At 36.4% G+C, this 23,184-nt stretch overlaps 1 protein-coding gene across 4 annotated transcripts in view; it reads left to right on the top strand.

The window, feature by feature from the left end:
* The window catches only part of LOC18108049 (probable disease resistance protein At4g27220), a 49,908-nt gene that overhangs the window by 12,863 nt on the left and 13,861 nt on the right, over window positions 1–23,184 (top strand). Inside the window, exon 11 of one of the 4 annotated variants that reach the window (XM_052449715.1) lies at window positions 1,952–1,988. The exons of 2 other annotated variants lie outside the window; for them this stretch is intronic. In XM_052449715.1, the coding sequence (XP_052305675.1) occupies window positions 1,952–1,988 (37 nt within the window). Of the gene's footprint in view, window positions 1–1,951; window positions 1,989–3,730; window positions 3,774–23,184 lie in introns of those variants that run through there. One more of the 4 variants, XM_052449713.1, reaches the window with a different exon arrangement.

Raw genomic sequence — 23,184 nt, forward strand, 5'->3', positions numbered from 1 at the left:
ATATGATCACTTCATTTGTATATAGGTCACAGATGGATAACCTCCAAGTCCGCGGATTGCAAAATCAAATTGCTAGGCCAAATGCCTCAAATTAATCCTGGCCCTGACACCTCCTTGCAAAGTCAAATTACGGGCTTAAATACTCAACAAGTAAGAAGTCTAACTGAATTATCGTCGTCTTTTCCCCCTATGATTGTGCAATAAACAAACTATCAATTTTAATAGCAAAATAAGGGTAACTTCCATCAATTTTTATTCTTTATTTTGACCCCGGTTTTTTTTTCTATAGTTCGAAACGGTTGGATCAAAGTATCCATTTCGGATTCATGTTGAATATAGGGCTGATGGTAGGATGAAGTGTAAGTTTTGTCCACATACATATGCCAAGGATACTTCCATTTCGAGGATCAAATGGCATTTATCAAAAGAGAGAGGGCATAATGTTGCCATTTGTCCTGGGGTGACTACAGAAGTTCAAGAAGCAGCCTTTCTAGCTATATGTGGTGGCCACAAAAGACAAAAAATCACAGCAAGTGCAGTCAATGTTAATGACTGTGGAATTTCAACTTGTCTACAAGAACTAAACATTGAGAATGAAAATACGGGAGGAGGTATTGGAAGGGTACAAAGAGAAGTTCAGGTTGTAGAACCCGGAGTAGTGGAAGAGAGGATTTCTTCACATGCAATAGCAGGAAACGACGTAGTAAGCATGACCGGAATGAGAGCACAAGAAGATAGAGTTTCCGAAGGGGCACTCGAGAGCAGACTGAGGACAGAACCAGTGGATCAAGCGTTGGAACAAAGCAATGCAGTACTTGGCAATATGGCAGGGGGTGCTGGAAGGATACATGTGGGAGTTCAGGGCATGGAACAAGGTCCAGGAGAAAATAGAATTCAGTCGCATCTACAAGCGGAAAATGGCATGGAAAACACTGGTGAAGGATCTTTTCAGCATGATGCATTTGAGAATGTACTTAGAACAGAGCAAGTGCAGCTTCTGGAGCCTCAAGGAGATTCATCCCAATTTTGTCTTGACATTGGAAGATGTGATGATCAAACTTGTGCTCCATAAGTAAACGATGATGTAAATAGGCATGATGCGCTGGACATGGTTAGAGTGAGGACAGAACCAGTGGAGGATGATGATGTGGAGAATAGTGGAAGATCAGTAGTGCAGGCTGGCGCAGGAGCTAGATCTTCTGAAAGTCTGAAATACAACAAGACTAGAGGAGTTCCATTACCTACTAGCTCAACAAAGCCAGTGGGTCGAGCATTCGAAGAGAATACAAAGGTGATATGGTCTTTGTTAATGAATGGAAAAGTCTCAACTATTGGCATTTATGGGATGGGGGGAGTTGGTAAATCCATAATACTGCAATATATTTATAATGAGCTTCTACAAAGACAAGATATTTGTGATCATGTTTGGTGGGTGATTGTGTCTCGTGATTTCAGCATTAATAGATTGTAGAATCTTATTGCTAAACATCTTGATCTAAACCTTTCAAGCGAAGATGATGATCTGTATAGAGCTGCTAAATTGTCAGAAGAACTAAGGAAGAAACAAAAATGGATTCTCATTTTAGATGATTTGTGGAACAATTTTGAGCTTGAGGAAGTGGGAATTCCTGAGAAGTTGAAAGAATGCAAGCTGATTATAACAACTCGATCAAAAACGATTTGTCATCGGATGGCTTGCCACCCCAAAATCAAAGTGAAGCCACTTTTCGAGGGAGAGGCTTGGACTTTGTTCATGGAGAAACTTGGACGTGATGTAGCACTTTCACCAGAAATGGAAGGAATTGCGAAAGCTGTTGCAAGGGAATGTGCTGGTTTACCACTGGGAATTATTATAGTGGCAGGAAGCTTGAGGGGAGTGGATGATCTACATGAGTGGAGAAATACATTGAAGAAATTGAGAGAATCAGAATTTAGGGACATGGATGAGAAGGTATTCAAGTTATTGAGGTTTAGTTATGATCGGTTAGGTTATTTAGCACTACAACAATGTCTCTTGTACTGTGCATTATTTCCTGAAGATGATATGATTGAAAGGGAGGAGTTGATAGGTTATTTGATCGATGAGGGAATAATTAAAGGAAAGAGGAGCAAGGGAGATGCATTTGACGAGGGCCACACAATGCTTAATAGACTTGAAAATGTCTGTTTATTGGAAAGTGCAAAAATGGAGTATGTTGCTAGGAGATTTGTCAAGATGCATGACTTGATTAGGGACATGGCCATCCATGTACTGCTGGAGAGCCCTCAATACATGGTTAAAGTAGGTGCGCAATTAAAAGAGTTGCCAGATGTAGAGGAGTGGACGGAGAATCTGACGATAGTTTCATTAATGCAAAACGAGATCGAAGAAATTCCTTCTAGCTATTCACCAGTGTGTCCAAATTTGTCATCTCTATTTCTAAATTATAATGACGGGTTGCGATCTATTGCGGATTCATTTTTCAAGCAATTGCATGGGCTCAAGGTCCTCGATCTGTCTTGGACAGGTATTGAAAAATTGCCAGACTCTGTCTCTGATTTGGTGAGTCTCACTGCGTTATTGCTCAATAATTTAGAGAACTTAAGACATGTTCCATCATTAAAGAAGCTCAGGGCACTAAAGAGGTTGGATCTCTCTCGTACTTCACTTGAAAAGATGCCGCAAGGAATGGAATGCCTAACCAACCTGAGGTATCTTAGAATGAATGGATGTGGTGAAAAGGAGTTTCCTAGTGGGATATTACCAAAACTCTCTCACCTGCAAGTCTTTGTACTAGAAGAGTTTATGGTGCGAGGTGCTGCTCCGATAACAGTTAAAGGAAAGGAAGTAGGATCCTTGAGAAATTTGGAAACTTTGGAATGCCATTTCGAAGGTTTCTCTGACTTCGTGGAGTATCTCAGATCTCGGGATGGGATCCTATCATTAAGCACATACAAAATTTTAGTAAGAGAGGTGGATGGAGATTTTGGGAAATGTATTAATAATTTTCCAAGTAAAACAGTTGGGTTGGGTAATTTGAGTATCAACGGAGATAGAGATTTTCAGGTCAAGTTCTTAAATGGCATTCAAGGATTGGCTTGTAAACGCATCGATGCAAGAAGTTTATGTAATGTTTGGTCATTAGAGAATGCAACTGAACTGGAGCACATCAACATTTTAAATTGCAATAGCATGGAGAGATTGGTTTCATCTTCTTGGTTCTGCTCTGCTCCACCACCATTGCCATCATATAAGGGTGTCTTTTCTGGTCTTAAAGAGTTTTATTGTAGTGGATGTAACAGTATGAAGAAGTTGTTCCCACTTGAGTTGCTGCCAAACCTCGTAAACCTGGAAATGATTTATGTTTGTGATTGTGAGAAATGGAGGAGATAATAGGAACAACAGATGAAGAAAGCAGCACCTGCAATTCCATCACGGAGTTAATACTCCCAAAGTTAAGAACTCTGAGATTGCATGAATTACCAGAACTGAAAAGCATTTGCAGTGCAAAACTGATTTGCAATTCTCTTGAAGAAATTAGGGTAATGTATTGTGAGAAGCTGAAGAGGATGCCAATTTGTCTTCCGTTGCTTGAAAATGGCCAGCCATCTCCTCCCCCTTCTCTTAAAAAAATCAAAGCAATTCCAGAAGAATGGTGGGAGCATCCTAATGCAAAGGATGCCCTTCGTCCCTTTGTAAAGTTAGGGTATTGTTAATCCTTCCATTGTAAGAATACTAATTGATTGTAACCTTAAATTTGCTGATATTCAATAATATATCATTCTTTCAATCATTTTTGTTAAAAATCATGTGCAAAACATAATTATTTTCGATATGAATGATGAAAATAGTCCTTTAAATCAACAAAGGATATTCTTATTAATTAATATTGAAATTACTTGCACAATTAATCAACAATGGTTTGAAATGGTATTGCCAATTCCATATTTCAAAGAAAAATCCAAAGAACGGAAAGCATAAATTAAGCCCAACACATGAATATGAGCAGTACATTAAATTTAGTTGTTGTCATAGAAATTGTGATAATTAAATTAATACAACATAGAAAGTTTGTTAAGCAAACTTGATAAATCTAATTACACAAATCTAACTTAATACATATAAAAGTTAGTTTGTGAAGATTGAATACCTGGTCTTAATTTGCCTCATCAACTAGGCAGAGAGTAACAACGTACACCCTTTTAAAATCAAAAGCTAAATTATTACTCTTTGAGGTTACTTAAATTAAATATTGGTATGTAGCTTTTATTCATTTATTTTTAAATATTGACCTTAAAAAAATAATGAATTTATAATTAAACCAAATAAAATATTAATTTGGTAAAATTTGATCGATTCAATCAAACCAATCTAGTTCATATCATACCAGAATAATAAAAAAACAAAATAATATTATTTTAATAAAAATAATTAATTTAAATTAACTTAATAAATGACTCATAAATTATTAAATATCTAATATTATATTAAAAAATTATCTTAAACCAAATAAATTAAGTAGACTTAAAAATGTTATAATGTTACTTTCTGATAATTTAGTAAGGATTTGGAGAATGTATATTCAAAAACAAACTTTATTAAAAGATTAAGTTATTTCAACAATCTGAGTCCATTAAGAAATTGGTGGTAAATCATAACAAAAACATTATTTTTGATATTTTTATTGGTAAAATATAGGTATAATCGTAGTACACTATGTTGTCAAACAGGCATAAGTCTTGAATTTTTATTTATTTGAAAATTGAAAAGGCATGTATACTATTATGGACTGAGATAGTATTTGATATTATGATAATACTTATTTTTTAATATATTTTTTATTTAAATTTTATTTTTTAAATTTTATTTTTTGTATTAGTATATTAAAATGATATAAAAATACTAAAACAAATTAATATAAAACAAAAAATATTCAAGTTTTTTAAAAAACAGGTATTACATTGAAAACAAATAATGTCTCAGTCATATAATACATCAAAAGTCTGTTTACTGTACCAAGTGATTGTTGGCAATCAATTCCTGGATCAAGACGATAAGGTCCAGCCATGGAGTAATTGGATTGAAAAATAAAATAAAAATAAAAACTAATAATCTACAGAATGGGTTCATGTTAATTGAGGATGAGGTCTGATGCTTTAAACCCTGAGGTAAAACCTCATGCAGCTACCGACTTAAATATTTTCATTTAAGGAAGTGCAGCGTTGTGTCCCGAGAGAGGCCACCAGGCAAATACCAAGGTTATTTTTTATTTTATATTGTAAATTTATTTTTTAAAAAATAAATTTGTTTTGATTTGATTTTTTTTGAATATTTTCAGATCATTTTTATATATAAGTATCAAAAATAAATTTTAAAAAATAAAATAAAATTATTTTAATATATTTTTAAATTAATAATATTTTAAAAATTAATCATTATTGTAATTCTAAATCGACGGTGCCTGTACCAAACTATATTATCAACAAGATTTTCCTTGTATGAATTAAAGCATTCTGCATTTGACACAACTTGAAAAACACGTTTCTTCTTAAATTATTATACCTGTGTTTTTTTAAATCTAAATATTTGAGAATGTGGTTGTTAAGCGGCTAAGATCTTCTGCATCGGATGTACAGGAACCGTAGATAGACCATTACCCAGCACCGCCAGATACTCTCTCCAATTTTTATTATCTTTATTAGAGGGAGACTTCTTTTATTTTTTTTCTTATTTCAATGCGTTGATTATAAAATGAACGGACGGGATTGGATATGAATTAAGGGGAGATGGATTTTGTCATTACTATATATTACTCGATTGATTAATATTCATATAAGTTTATTTACTATTTATTTTGTTATTGGTTGGGCTTTTTGGTCAAAATGTAAAGGGAGTGTTCTGTTGAGGTCCACTGATGTTTCAATTATTCTCACACAGGAAATCTAAAAAATCTAAAGACCAGCCTTTTCTTTTTGTCTTGACAAAACTACCCTTGTGAAAATCTATAGTCTATTTCTTCCTGTTAGATAGGTTCCAGTGGTGTAGAACCACGTGTCCGACACAAATTGCAGAGAGTGAGCCAACTGTTTATGGCCTGTTTGTTTCTGACTTCTGTGTTTCAAAAACACTTTTAATAAAATTTAATTTTTTTTATTTTTTTATTAACTTTAAATTAATATATTTTTAGTGTTTTCAAATTATTTTGATATGCTGATGTCAAAAATAATTTTTAAAAAATAAAAAAACATCATTGGCATGCATTTTGGCACGAAAAACTATTTGAAAAGCAACCGCAACAATACTGCTAAACAAGCTCTATAATGATGATGTCCGACTCTTTTTTACATTAGAAAACGAATTGCCTGTTATTTTTAAAATATTTTTAAAAAATTTATTTTTAATATTAGTATATTAAAATAATATTAAAATATCAAAAAATATTAATTGGAAATAAAAAAACATTTTCAAATTTAAAAAAAAAACTTTTAAAACACAAAAATAAATTCTTCCTAAATTTTTTTTCATATTTTTCCAATCTGTCCTTGCCATAACTAAAAACCAGCTTGGAGGCTTGGCAGGGTTTGCATCTGATGAAGCTCATCAATATATATATATATATATGATTTATCCAGAAATCCATTTCATAGAATAGAAAAATGGTTCGGTTTGAAGTTTGATTCATGCTAATGTCTTGTCGTAAACATGTCAAAAGTAATCTTCTACCTCAGTGAATTTGAGTACAGGTACTGCACACAAGATGGAGCACTCTTCCCCTTTCCAACCTTGCTTAATTCATCAAAATCTAATTCTTGTTTATCAACTCGGTTTGGGAAAATAACTGAAAAACTCTGTTAAATGAGTTCTACGAAGTAGTAGCACTGTATGCACTAAGGAGATCAAATGAGGAAGGCTAAGAATTATGATTCTTCCTCTGAGAGATTATGAACTGAACATTCATTTTCTATTGAATGAGTTTTGGTTCCTAAACCTGAAACTGTCATCATAAGCAATAGCCAAGGAAGTTAGGATGAGCTTTTTTTGTAATTATATCACATTTTTCTGCACAATAATGCTCTATATTTTTTGCTACTATTGCTTATAATCTTCTTGTCTCTAGTATCTTTTCCAACCTGTTTGAGGAATGCTTTCTAATTTTTTTTCTTGGATTATAAATTTTGTGTTCACCTGCACAGTTGAACAGAGTTGACCTAGAAATCTAGGAGTTATTGGTGATAGAGGATCTGAGACTTATTATTCTATAAATTTTCTTTCTGAATGCTGAGTATTTTATACGATCATGTGATTGGGAAGATTTGATTCTCATATGATTCTTGCCGGCTTATTTGTGAGCCAAGAAGTATTATTGAATAGAAATACTTTCATTCTTTATTGTCGAATTGGACATTTATTTCCTGAGTTTTCTTCTCCATTTCATTTAATTTACGAAGCGTTTCATAATTGTTTTTTGATTTTATTAAATTTTTACATGATAATTTATCAGATAATTTTAGCAGGAGTCCTTATATATGTATACCGGTGATCAGAAAGTCATTCCCATAAAAAAGATGAAGTAGTATGAACAATTTTATTGTTATTTTTGGTTTCTGCTAACGATTTATTTGATGATTAATATCGATTTATTTCCACTTTCTAGTATACCATAGTAGCCTAGGTGTGTTTTTTCCGAAATGGTTATGAGCATTTTTCCAATCTGCTGGGGGTGATGTTGGTGGGCTTGGGCTAAGAGCATGGTTATTTTTTCCAATCTGCTTGGATACAAGGCCGTCAAAAAAAGGTTCATCGTATCCCTAGCTAGTTGGGTGTCTCATTTCTAGCTGGCTACGTTTAAGTTTTATTTTTTTAATCGTCAGATAATAATATAAAAATTTTAATGATCAAATGATAGTTAAAATTTTATCATTCTTATTTATTTAATAAAATTAAGTATAAAATAATATGAAATTGAGTAAATTTCAAGTCCAAAGAGTTTTCACTTGAGGGGGTATATTGAAAAATAATTTAAATTATATTTTGAAATCTTACCTAACACTTTAAACTTTTAGATTGAAATGGTTATTTGATATGATATTAAAGTCTTAATGACTAAACGTTCATGAATTTGAATTTCATCATCCTTATTTATTTGATAAAAATTAAGTATAAAATAATATGAGTTTGCAAGCCTAGTTCAAATCTCACATCTTTATTTATTTAATAAAAATTAAGTACAAGACAATATAGATCTGTAAGTCTAAAAGATTTTTAGTTGAAGAAGTGTTTTAAAAAATAATATAAATTATATTTTAAATTTTTTTAATAATTTAAATTATTAAATTAAAATAATTATCATGATAATGACATAAAGTCAATAGCAGAACAGCAGGAAAATGACAGGCTAGAATGTTCAACTCATGAATGCTAGAGTTAAGACAGTACTCGCTACAACTTAAACAGAGCTTAGCACTCTAATTCTGCAGAGATTTATATTCCATTAAGCATTTTTTTCCCCTTTCAGACATGAACGACACCTGGATCAGTTCTTGGGGCCAAAATTAGATTTCTAGTGGAAGATAACTAAAACTAATTTTTCTTTCTTTTGGTGACCATTTATAGATATCATCACTGCAATGAATAAACATGGTCCCATTGATGTAAAGGGACGGACACCAACCTTTTTGGCTAGACAGAGTCTGGTTGATCTCTTAAATGGTGCGAGCCACTTGCATAAGAGATGACAACTTTACACTTACCCTTTAATTATGGTCCCATTGATGTAAAGGGACGGACACCAACCTTCATAACTTGTGAGCTTCAAATACGAACCAGGGTTATTATTCTCTCTTCTTCTTCTTTTTTTTTTTTTTTAATCATGAATTATGGTACTATCTAATTTTATTCTTTTTTTATTATTATTTTATAGTTTTTTTTCACATTATTTTTCAATTATGTCTCAAGTTTTTTTATTTTATTTAATTTGATCCTCATTTTTTTTATTGTTTTTTTTTTAATTTTTTTATTCAATCCCTCATTATTTTCCTTCATTTAGTTTTTATACTAAATTTGATCCTTAAAGTTTTGATTACTATTTGATTTATTTTTTAAAAAATAAAATTAGATGATTAGAAATTTAGCTTCGTGATTTTTTTTGTGTTGCCTTCTATGAGGCGATATTGGTCTCATAACCCGAGTTTCAAAGATTAGTTCAATTTACCTTTAGTTTTTTTTAAAGTTATTTACAAAAAAAATGATTTTTTTTTCAATATCCTTCAATATTGGGTTACTGGGCCTTGAGTTTTATGATTTTTTTACATGCAGGCTTATCCCGGTCATGATTTGGCATCCTAACTCGAGTCGTGTTTTTTATTCTTTTTTGAAATTGATGTTTTTTTCCAGTTTATTTTTCAACTTTTGTTTTGCTGGTAAGCATCATATTTCTTTTATTTTTCTTTTCATGAGGTTATCTTATTTTCATTGAATTTTTATGTTGTAATCAAATAAGATCGTTAAGACCTTTTTAAAAATATTTAGAGCGTATCTTTTTATAATATTGACAAGCGTTCATTTTTTATGATTAATTATTTTTTTAATCATTTATATATTTATATATATAATTATATTATTAAGTTAATCGAGTTTATTAAGTTCAATCAAATCAATAACCCGGATTTGAAATTTTTTTTTGTTGCTTTTAGAAAGCTGCTATTATTAGGATATCTTTGTTATTTTAACAAAAATAATTCAAAAAACAGCGTAGCACTACGCACATAGGCACCCACCACTTTAGCAAATTGGATATACCACTTGCTTCATTGGTTTGGATAAGGGCTAGCTTCGTACAGAGAAAAAAATGAACAAAGGTACGCAGTAGATGAAGAAGATTGATTTACTGCAATTATTGTCAAAATACAAACGTGAGCACAATAATTTAATTTGTACAGGATGCTTTTATATATAGAGTAGTAATTTAATTATTGCTTTTTCATCACTTATTTCTTTCCATGAATCCAATATTCCTTATTTATATATATATTGATTGTTTCTGATACAAGGTAGCTGTAGTTTTCTTCTATAAGAGGTCTACCATAGCTGTAGTTTCCTTCTTTGAGAAGTAACCGTTGGTTGAGATAGCTGTTGATTTCTTATTGATTTATCTTTGATCTGCCACAGTTATGATTTCCATGTATGTTTGATTACAATTCTAAATAGTAGCCGTTGGAGGTGTTAATTCATATTGTGTTAATTCATACTGCTGTTGTCTCCTGCTGCTGCTGCAGAGGTGTTGTGTTGCTGTTAATACCTGTTGGGGATTCCGGCACCCCCATGCGCGGACCGGGGGTGTACTGATATTTGCTCATAGGAGGGTAAAGCACACTGACACAATATTTTACGTGGTTCGGCAAAACCGCCTACATCCACGGGAGAGAGTCCATATTATTAGAGATATATATAGAGAAAGGATTACAACATACATGGAGGAGGAGGATCACTTCACTCAAACTCAACTCCCAGCTCTTTTGCTGCACTTGCAGCTGCTGCAATGGCAGCAAGGCTGCTGCCATTGCAGCTCTCTTTCTCTCCACTCTCTTGCACACACTCACGTTCTCTCTCTCATTTTGCTCTCACATAATGCCTCTATTTATAGGCATTTCATGGCAGCTGTTCCACTTGTTCTGCTGTCAAACATGGCTGCAAGGTTAGGCATGGTAGGTTGCCTAACCATGGAAAATGGTGGCTGCCAATAGTCAATGGTTGGTGCCAACCATTTGCTGCACATGCAATGGCAACAACCCAACAATCACCCCCTTTGCCATTCATGTGGGGCAACTGTCCTCTTGCTTCTTCATCACAGGCTTGCATCTTGCAGCTCTTCCAAGCTTACCATTCTGAGAGCATCTTCGGCTAAGTTTACATGGTACTCGCCAAACCTTTCAATCACCAGAGTCACCAAAGCACACCTTTTCTCACACAAAAGGATCACTACAACCAGATGGTCTGTCACTTCACATCTGAAGAGTGTTAACGCTTGTCTCTGGGACACACTGCATTCCCCTTCGAGCGTATCAACCATGCTCGGTCCGGAATGATTCATCAAGCCTTACACCAAGGCTTACAACACCCCCTCAAACGAAAATTTCTATTTCCAAGTGCGACAGTCATTATCTGAGTATCTCAATATGATCACGAGCTCACCACTCTTCCAAGAGTCTACTCATCCAGGAGTTGCGCCTGCCCTCTGTTCCACCCTAGGAACCACACCTTACTTCTCCGTGAGTCTCTCGCTCTTAGTCTCAAGAGTCCAGGTAGCTCTCCACCTTCACCTATAGGGGCAGCCCATTAAAGGTTGATCCATATATGTCTTGATACTGAGTATTACAATGCCTTTACTGAGCTCACCACCTTGACAAGAGTCAACTTGTTCAGGGAACCTGCACATGCCCTCTGCTCCTTCATAGCAGCCGCGTCTTAATGCTCCACAAGTCACACACTTATTGTCCAAGGCAAATGTCTTCTAGCTCATTGATCTTTAGCATGGGGGCAATATCCATGAAAGTCAATCCTGCATTTGTCTTCATACTCATCATAGCCACTTCATTGGCTATCCATACACTTGTCCACTCATATCTAGCCATTACATTGGCTCTGGGGCGTTCTGAATTTGGGCTCCTATCGTGGCCCATACACCTTCTCTAAGGTGTCTTCGCCCGTTGCCGTAGGGCGGTCTGAATTGGGCTCCTATCATGGCCCTCACACCTTCTCCAAGGTGTCTTCGCCTGTTGTCGTGGGGCGGTCTGAACTGGGGCTCCTATCATGGCCCTCACACCTTCTCCAAGGTGTCTTCGCCCGTTGTCATGGGGCGGTCTGATTTGGGGCTCCTTTCATGGCCCTCACACCTTTCATTTAAGGTGTCTTCGCCTTTCATAGGCGGTCGCATCCTCCTTCAGCTGAGATGCTTCAAAGTGGCTCTAAAAGTCTCTACCACCATGTGGACTATGGGAGAGATAACTGCCACTGATTACATAGAAAGAGAAACTTGCGGTATACTCCTCGCAATCCTCCACCTCGATTTCTATGTTTGGAGCTTCTGTGTCTTTCTGCTTGACAGCTCCACCTACACCAACTCTCTTTGGTGTCTTCGCCTTTCATCATAGGCGGTCGCCTTTTATCACAAGCGTTTGCACCCCCTCAATTAAGTGCATCTGCAACAGCTCTCTTTCCATCCTTGCATGCATTGGAAAGGTCTTCGCCTGTTGTCTTCATCAAGAGCATAAGAGACTTCCTGTTGTACAAACTTTAACAGTCTCTGCTCTAAGCTTCATCTGGGAACACTTCTTCTCCTTGCACCTATTGTCTCATTATAGTACCTCATTGGATCCTACGGGTACTCCTGCACAATCTCCGTGTGCCCTCGTGCAATTTCTGTTCTCCAGATTTTTCCCCTATTCCTTGCTTATGTTTGACAGCAGCTCATCCTGTCATAACACCTATCCAAGTCAAAATAGGGTGCCAATCTTTATCCCTTGCCGTATTTCTCTACCATTATCAGGGTCTTCATCAATATTTGTTGTGCATACTGGACCGAAAGCAAACACAAAAATAACACAAACAAGCAGATTTACGTGGTTCCCAAAACCGGGTACGTCCACGGAGGCAGCAGATTGTATATTAATGGAGGAATGATACAAACACTCAACTCAACCCAATACAACCCACAAAAACCAGTGTTTCACTCTTACACTCGTTTCTCTCAAATCTACACTTGCACTCACTCTCACAGTTGCATTCACTTGCACTCACCACTGCACTCTCTATGTCTTCTCTCGTCTCTCTTCTTCATAAACTTGTCCTCCAGTGCTTGCCATAATTCCTTTGTAGAGTTTTGTTCTGAAAAGGCGTACTTCTGATCCTTTACAAGACAAAGTCGGATGGAACTGCAAGCCAACCGATTTATCCTTTCCCAGCTTTTATCATCCAAATCCTCCGGTTTATCTTCTAAAGTGAAATCCAAATTCATTTGGACAAGCATATCCATGACTTCACATTTCCACATGCCAAAATTATCTTTCCCATCAAACTTCTCCACCTCAAATTTGGTATTCGATACCGGGATGTATTGTGGAGGTATACTAGCATTCCCCGCTGATTTTTCTTCTGGAATATCAGCCATTAGGACGTCTTTGGATTACAAATGGAATCCCGAAATTGTTAAAACACACACTTTTATGCTCAAAAGTGCCAAAACAGTAACTTCGGTATGCTATTTAACAAAACGGACACCACGGTTGCGTCCGGAATGGTTGAAAATGCTAGGAACCAACTTGACTCGGCCAAAAACGGGTCAAAAAATCACTGAGTTGGCCAAAAAACCAATCTGACCGAGTTGACTCAGGGAAGGAATATTCTGTCTCTGATAAAGAATATTCTGTCACGGGAATATTCTCTTACTGGTAACGGAATATTCTTATTCTGTCAAGAGAATATTCTGTCACTGTTAGATGACATGGCTGATGACGTGTCTGATGACAGGGCGATGTGGCCCCTCTGTTGATGACGTGGATGCTGACTCAGCGCCTACGTGTCGGATGACGTGGCTGTCTTCTCAGACGAGAATTCCGGCAATGACTGGTTTTTCCGGCAGATTTCCGGCGAAACTTCGGCGAGCTCTACAGGGCTCGTTTCAACTCCGATTGCGACGATCTTTATATCGCCGGACTCGTATGAACGAGAGGAATCTCCGCAGCTGGTCAAAAGCAAGATCTGAGAACTTTGAAAATTCTGCAACTTTGAACAGAGAGCTAAAAAACGTGTTTTTCTGCGTTTAAGCTTCCCTAATGCTCTGATACCAATTTGTTGTGCATACTGGACCGAAAGCAAACACAAAAATAACACAAACAAGCAGATTTACGTGGTTCCCAAAACCGGGTACGTCCACGGAGGCAGCAGATTGTATATTAATGGAGGAATGATACAAACACTCAACTCAACCCAATACAACCCACAAAAACCAGTGTTTCACTCTTACACTCGTTTCTCTCAAATCTACACTTGCACTCACTCTCACAGTTGCATTCACTTGCACTCACCACTGCACTCTCTAAGCTTCATCTGGGAACACTTCTTCTCCTTGCACCTATTGTCTCATTATAGTACCTCATTGGATCCTACGGGTACTCCTGCACAATCTCCGTGTGCCCTCGTGCAATTTCTGTTCTCCAGATTTTTCCCCTATTCCTTGCTTATGTTTGACAGCAGCTCATCCTGTCATAACACCTATCCAAGTCAAAATAGGGTGCCAATCTTTATCCCTTGCCGTATTTCTCTACCATTATCAGGGTCTTCATCAATTCTCCCCTCGAGAAATCACAGTCACCGAATCTAACTTCTTTGGATAAATCACCACTTCATCAGATCCTTGATCATACGGAACCCAACTGTTCCCTTGTGCCGTCATCCTGCTAGTCTTCAACTGTTTCATTACAAACTGCTATATATACGAAAATAGTACCGTATGGATAATCCTTCCACTAAGCAAGTTCCCAGGAAAGATTGGAGGGGTCACACTGGTCCCGCTTAAAACCCAATCTCCTAGACAGAACTTCTTAGGCCATATCTATCCATCGTACTGTCTTTCCGTATATACAACCATTTGCTAGCTTTGTCCCGGCCTTCCTTTACAAGTGATCTGGAATATACTGGTTTAATACATGATTTCTCAACATCTGGTGAGACTACCAGTTCTTAGATTCGTCAAGATTGGTCTTCGTCAATTTCCACTCTTCACCTCAAATTGTCCACATGATCGGGTGTCCAGAGTGTCCCAATTTTGCCTTCCTTCAAAGCAATTAAAATTCTCCCCACTTAGCATTTTAGCACATATAATTGGGTAAACATGTGCACCTTCTTCTTCTTCATCATCATCGACCACCACGATGACCTTTAGATGCCTCCTAATCGGGCAATCTCTTTTGTTAATTCACCACCACCACTTTTGGTCTCAAATCTCAATGATCGGACCGTACCATTGCATCCGGAACGATCAAATTAGCTGGAAACAAGTCTGAAATCGTCCAAATCGCATTTCAGACGGCTAAGATTTGATCAAAACAATTCTGGCCTGATGAACGGCCCAGATTCAATCTCAGATCCGGTTGCACGTAGACTCCGCTGCACAGAATCTTATCCTTTGGCTCGCGGCTCGGCTCGGCTCCTTTTTGGCTCAGCTCGGCTCAACTCAGCTCGGCTCAGTTCGGCTTGAGTCTGGTGACGTGGCAGGTGGGTCCCACTTTGGTGACGTGGCTGTTGACTGGACGCTGACTGGTCTATGACGTGGCTGCTGACATGGCATGCCTACTGTGCATGCTGACATCACACTTACATCAGGCTGATGTCATCCCTGGCATGCCTACTGTGCATGCTGACATCACAATTATGTCATGCTGACATCATTCATATCCGGGTCAGTCACATGGGTCGGGTGAACTGGTATTCGGGTCGGGTCAGCCCTATCCGGGCGAAGAAGACGCGTGGCACGCGTGGGGCGCGTCTGCGCGCATGGGCAGACGCCTTGCCGGAGAGTGATGGAGAGTGCGGCCATGTCCGACGTCCGATTTTGACGCCGTTTTCACCAGTGGCTTCGTCTTGACCTCCTCTACACAGTGGTATGGTCAAAACACAATTTTGACAACTTTCATTTTTGAGCAAAAATCAAACACCCCTTTAAACCATCAGCTCTGATACCAATTGTTGGGGATTCCGGCACCCCCATGCGCGGACCGGGGGTGTACTGATATTTGCTCATAGGAGGGTAAAGCACACTGACACAATATTTTACGTGGTTCGGCAAAACCGCCTACATCCACGGGAGAGAGTCCATATTATTAGAGATATATAGAGAAAGGATTACAACATACATGGAGGAGGAGGATCACTTCACTCAAACTCAACTCCCAGCTCTTTTGCTGCACTTGCAGCTGCTGCAATGGCAGCAAGGCTGCTGCCATTGCAGCTCTCTTTCTCTCCACTCTCTTGCACACACTCACGTTCTCTCTCTCATTTTGCTCTCACATAATGCCTCTATTTATAGGCATTTCATGGCAGCTGTTCCACTTGTTCTGCTGTCAAACATGGCTGCAAGGTTAGGCATGGTAGGTTGCCTAACCATGGAAAATGGTGGCTGCCAATAGTCAATGGTTGGTGCCAACCATTTGCTGCACATGCAATGGCAACAACCCAACAATACCCTCCCTCAAACGTTGCTGAGGTTGGAGGCAAAGTTTGCGCTGAAAACAAAGGAGAGTAGCTTTGGACACCGGCTTAGTAAACAGGTCAGCGATCTGATGTGTAGTGGGAATATGATGTGTAATAAGTTTCCCAAGAGATACGCGTTCGCGTATAAAATGATAATCAATTTCAATATGCTTGATGCGAGCATGGAAAACAGGATTGATTGTCATATGGAGCGCATTAAGATTATCACAATAAAGCACTGGTGGAGATACCAAGGGAATGTGTAAATTATGAAGGATGTAGGTCAACCAGGTAAGTTATGCGGCTGTGTTGGCCATAGCACGATATTCAGCTTCAGTGCTAGAGCATGAAATGATATGTTGTTTATTGGCACATCAAGAGATGAGATTACTTTCAAGAAAGACACAGTTGCCAGTGGTATAACGTTATATAGTAAGACAGCCAGCCCAAGGAGATGAGATTTATATTCCATTTAGCATTTTTTCCCCCCTTTCAGACATGAACAACACCTGGATCAGTTCTTGGGGCCAAAATTAGATTTCTAATGGAAGATAACTACAACTAATTTTTCTTTAACCATTCAACTCGTTTGGTGACCATTTATAGATATCAACACCTGGAGTTCTATTTCGCCACTTGATGGAATGGATAGATTAATGTACGACCTTATTGGCTAGACAGAGTCTGTTCGATCTCTTAAATGGTGCGAGCCACTTGCATAAGAGATGACAACTTTACACTCGCCCATTAATTATGGTCCCATTGATGTAAAGGGACGGACACCAACCTTCATGACTTGTGAGCTTCAAATACGAACCAGGGTTATTATCCTCTCTTTTTTTTTCATTAATTATGGTACCATCCAATTTTATTTTTAGTTTTTAGTTTTTTTATTTTTGTTTTCTATGGGGTGATCTTGGTTTCACAACCCGAGTCACGAGTTTTAAAAATTAGTTTGATTTACTTTTAGTTTTCATGATTTTCTTCGTTTTTTTATAGGGTTATTTCGGTCTAATATCCTGGGTCACGAGCTAGTCGAGTTAACCTAGGTTGACACTTATTTTTTTTTTTTTTCAGTTTTGCCTTTCATTATTTAGTTTATTTGAGAGTTGAACTCTATTGTTTTATTTGATTTCTTATATGCAGGCTTATCCCCGTCATAATTTAGCATTTTAATTCGAGTCGTGTTTTTTAATTTTTTTTTAATTGATGTTTTTTTCTAGTTTAGCAAATTAAATATCCCACTTGCTTCATTGGTTTGGATAAGGGCTAGCTTCATACAAGCCCCCAACTTATAACCAATTCTCGATTGGGACCTTATTGTTTTCTTTAGTGACGTCTTTAATGCATAAAACATTCTTAGTTTTGCCTTGTATTCAAATCCGTCGATGATTTCTATTTAAAAGCTGTTTTTTGAAAAAAAAAATAAAGAAAAGAGAGAACTGGACATCTTTTAAAAGTTTGTAACAATCTTACATGAAAGGACTAAATTGAGGATTGTCATAGAATGATGTGTTAATTTAAGAGCTTTACCCACTAGTTGCGGATAACACAAATTGCCACTGATGAATCCCACGGCATATGTTCATATGCAATGCCTATGAAAACACGACTTGCTTACACAAGCAACAAACATCACATAAATTTCTCTCTTGGCCACACGATTCTTGGACTTTTGGCTTATTCATCAACACCAGTTGTTCAATGGTCCCATTAATTCAATAACCACTGAAATTTCTAAGGAATGCTCAATATTTTCTCTCTATAATCTCATCCAAGGCCTTCGTGAAAGACACAACGGGGAGACTTTAGCCATCAAAAAGCTAAGTCTACGTATAATTTTCCACTGCAACTTATTGGACAATTCTTGATTCCTTGCAGTCAATCTGGGAAGCCTTTCGGCTGTCTTTTACACGTTAAAATTTAGTGGGAGGATATTCTCGTAGAGACTGGAAATGTCTTGGCACGGATTTGGACTAACACGAATCACTAGCACATGTACATTTCATGGCCTAGCTAAAAATTGCCATCAAAGTCACTATTATCTCGAGAAGTAGTAGAATTTCCTAGGCTTCACGCTGCTACCTTTTGATTTGGCAAAATTTTGTTCAATTTAATTCATTAAAAATAATTGAAACTTCCAAGATCAAATATGATATTGAAACCAGAAAGTAGCCTAGGTGTGTTTTTTAAAATTTTGATCCCTAAAGTTTTTGCATTTTGCATTTTGATTTTGATTTTTAATTTTGATCTAAAATTTTATTTTATTTACTTTTTAGTTCATGAATATGAGATTAAAAAAATCACCGAAAAACTTGAAAAAAGATAGAAAGTTATTGGTTGATAATTTCCGGACAAAAAAAAAGAGATCTTTGTATTAATGGAGAATTGATGTGCAGATTGGATAGCAAATCATAAGGGTATGTTTGAAATTATAGTAGTGATTGCGATTCAAAGTATTTTTCGTTTAGAAATGTTTTAAAATAATATTTTTATTTTTAAAAAATTATTTTTGATATCAGCATATTAAAACGATCTGAAAATATAAAAAAATAATTTTTTATTTTTTAAAATTTTAAAATTTAAGAGAACGCATTTTGCACCGCGTTCCCAAACAGACCCCGGTAGATCTTGAAGTTTCCTACTGCACTGAAGCTCCCTCTTGTTGTTTGAAGCAAATGCTTGATTGCGTTCCTGGGGTTTCTACCCCCAGAATATGAAGTTATTTCCTAATGAAGGCTTTCTGCCCTCTCTCTAATAAACTGAAAAACGGCAACATTCATTTTCTAGCCCAGCAGTGGTTCCTCTAGCCTTCTGCTATCTGCCTAGCTGTGATATAAAACAATTTGAGTCCATATTTGAAGGGATAGCTGTTTCTTCAATCTATTTGGACAGTATATCATCTTCTGCTGCTGTGATTATTAAAGCCTTGTCAATAATTACAGATTATAGCATCCACGAGGATGACGTTCCTTCAATTTTTCTCTACAGTCAATCTTTTTCCTTGACAAGCACAGGCAGGCAATATTAGTGGTAAAATTTGGGATGTTATATTCCTTGACAAGCACAGGCAATATTATTGATTCAACTTTCCAAAATGTATTCTTTAGCCACCACAAAGCTTCACACACACACGAGTGTGGTTCAAAGTAAAAGTTAAAGATAAGAGCATATGTAATTTTTTTATTTTTAAACATTTATTTTTAACATTAAAATATCATAACAATTTAAAAATATTAAAAAAATTAATTTTAAATAAAAAATATCAAGTTTTTTAAAAAACATGATTCGACTGTGAAATTATTATTATTTTTGTCAGGGTGTTGGTTGTTCTAGGTAGGGCCGGAAAGGTCACGGAATGGAGAGTCACTGAGAAGTGATAACCATTAACCATGACATGGCTCAAATGAGTGAGGCTAATTAAAAGTTTGTAAAATTGTATCAATTAACTGTTTGTAATTAATATTTTTGAATTGTTTTTACGTGACAATATAAAAAATAATTTTTTTAATATATTTTTAAATAAAAAATATTTTTTTAAAAAAAAAACCTTCAGACAATGCAGAAATATGCTATTCTTTCTCGTATTCATGTGTTTACATTTTCTTGGCAGCTTCTTCGAAGTGTCAACATTGGGGCGGGTCCACACGTTAACTTTCTATATCTTATAATTAATTAATTAACTGTCTATTAATGTAAAGTTTGGGTTGCTTCCTGGCAACTTCCTTCCTTCCTATCAAACAATACGTTAATTAATTAATTATTATTGAGGCGACCTTACTAATAAATAATAGTATGTAAGGGAGCTAGCGGCTGTACTGTAACATTCTCTCTCATTATACAATTCCCTATTTACCTTCCTTATTAGGGAATCCAGCTAGCACTTGAAGATTCAAACCATAGTATGTATATGGTTTGAATCTTTAAAGTAATCCATCATAAATAAATCGATCTTTTTCACTGATTTTGTAATCCATGCCCTTGTGGTGTTCATACTAAATCAACCCTAAACCTTGAATTCATTGTTTTTGTCTTTTCAAGATTCTTTGCTGTTTTTAACTCCTTATATATGGGATTTCTTTTCCAATACTAGATTTTGTAATCCATGCCCTGTGGGACTGCCATTAATTATTTTTATCCAATATTTTTCTGACATAATGATTCAATGAAATTGTCTCTTACTGATTCATGAATTAACTTCATCAGTATTAATTACCTTTCATTAAACTTGTTTACAACAAGTGACAAATAATTTAGCAACATTTATATTTCCTATTTTTCATCCGAATTTCTTTAACAAATAAATAAGTCATGTATATATATATTCTTATCTAATCTGCGCTTTCTGTTCTTTTTTAAACCTCAGATGGAAGGAGTCCCACCGTCTTGTAATGAGGATGATGTCAACTTGACATCGAATCAGTTCGATATTCAATCACCAGAAGATTCATTCAATATATCTGAGCTTCTCTCGTACGTCATTCTTAAGCATATTTTATCAGAAGATGATTACTTGCAATTTAGTTATTCTACAGTTTTTCTTATTATTCCCATAAAAGAATAATGTTCCTAATAACAAATTAAGCAGGTCGCCACCGGAGGTTCCAGGCAACCAAAGCTTCATGTTATGCAATGTTCATGCTGGTCAGAACATGGTGGTGGATAACAATGTGATCAACGATAGTATTCAACAAACAACTGATCAGTTTCCACCTTCATTTCATCAAACCATGGTGAGTGCTCATGCCTACTCCAATTTGCTACAATGTCCATTGAATTAGCAAGTGTTTGTATCACCCATTGGATCAAAAAGTTTTATGTTTTCGTGTATTAATTTATCTCGAGCATCTTCAAAATGTTTATTGTTAAACAAACAGACAACAATGGGAGATTTAGATGGAACATCATCGTCATGGATCAACCAAAATGAACCAAATTGGCCTCAAGCTCCACCAAGGTACATAATATTCATCATTATTTAACTTCTTCTTCCTGTTCACACTAAATGAATTCATTATATTTGAATATAGGTGTTAGCCTAATCCTAATTTATTTGATCCTCAATGTGCCAATCCTTTGAGGTAAGCTAAAATGATATCAAATGCTTAGTGGATTAATAGCAAAGAATTATGCCTATGTATAAAGAAATTACTAACAAGTGTTGCTAATTTAGGGACCAACAATTGACTAATTATCAGTTACCAATTATGAGCAATCAAGTGCCTGCAATGCTACCTGGACCTCAACCTCCAATGAATCAATGGTATTAACCTCGAATATATATACACTTTTTTAATCATGAAAATAATAAAATTGACCAAAATTGACGAGGATCTTTCGAGTCTTTCTGAGCTCTCTATCTCTCTTCTTTTTTTGTGCACATAATGGAACTAGAAAATCAACCAAGTTAGAATAACAGTTCTAAGTTTAACTATTTGAATATTATTCAGGCATCAGTACTCCAATATTCATCAACCACAGCCGGGACATGGCTATATGACACCGAACGCAACCACTTCAGAACATGGTGGCTTCATTCAACCTGGACCTTCTTTTCCTGCTCCCCGGTATCCAATTTTTCACGTTTAGTATTTTCTATAAAAAAAAAATAGTTTTTCAATCAGGAAGGAAACATCATAGCTTGAACATGAACCCAACAAGCTAAACATATTGTTTGCAAATGATTTTGGATTCAGGAGTCAATATTTTTCTAATCAAGGACAAGTCGATCAAGCTGCTGTAATTCCTAACATAGACAATGTGCAACAAGAGAACTTCGTGCCTAGGTACTGATTGACTTCTAGCTGTTGTGTTTTAACACCATTAACTTTTACTGCTTAAGAGAGACTACCAATTATGGAAAGGTTTTATAATATGATCACTTCATTTATATATAGGTCACAGATGGATAACCTCCAAGTTCGAGGATTGCAAAATCAAACTGCTAGGCCAAATGCCTCAAATCCCGGCCTTGGCACTTCCCTGCAAAGTCAAAATAGGGGTTTAAATGCTCAACAAGTAAGAAGTCTAACTGAATTATCGTCGTCTTTTTCCCTCCTATGATTGTGCAATAAACTAACTATCAATTTTAATAGCAAAGTAAGGGTAACAGCACTGAAGAAGTAGTTTCTCATCCATCTGGATATGGTGTAACTTGCATCAATTTTTATTCTTTATTTTGACTGATTTTTATTCTATATTTTGACCCCCCTTTTTTTTTCCCTATATATAGGTTGAAATGGGTGGATTATATGATCCATTTTGGAATTATGTTGAAAAAAGTGCTGATGATGGTAGCATGAAGTGTAAGTTTTGTCCACATACATACGCCATTAAAACTTCCATTTCAAGGATCAAATGGCATTTATCAGCAGAAGAAGGGCATGGTGTTGCCATTTGTCGTGGGGTGCCTAAAGAAATTCAAGAAGCAGCCTGGAAAGCTATGTGTGGTGGCAACAAAAGACATAAAAGCACAGCAAGTTCAGTCAATGTTAATGACTGTGGAATTTCAACAATGGTAGGAGGTATTGGAAGGGTACAAAGAGAAGTTCAGGTTGTAGAACCCGGAGTAGGGGAACAGAGGATTTCTTCACATGCAATAGCAGGAAACGACGTAGTAAGCATGACCGGAACGAGAGCACGAGAAGATAGAGTTTCCAAAGGGGCACTCGAGAGCAGACGGAGGACAGAACTAGTGGATCGAGCGTTGGAACAAAACACTGGTGAAGGATCTTTTCGGCATGATGCATTTGAGACTGTACCAAGAACAGAGCAAGAGCAGCTTCTGGAGCCTCGAGGAGATGCATCCCAATTTTGTCTTGACTCTGGAATATGTTATGATCAACCTTGTGCTCCATCAGTAAACAATGATGTAAATAGGCATGATGCACAGGACATGGTTAGAGTGAGGACACAACCAGTGGAGAATAGTGGAAGATCAGTAGTGCAGGCTGGCCCAG

This window comes from Populus trichocarpa, chromosome 19 (assembly GCF_000002775.5).
Source record: "Populus trichocarpa isolate Nisqually-1 chromosome 19, P.trichocarpa_v4.1, whole genome shotgun sequence".
Lineage (NCBI taxonomy): Eukaryota > Viridiplantae > Streptophyta > Magnoliopsida > Malpighiales > Salicaceae > Populus > Populus trichocarpa.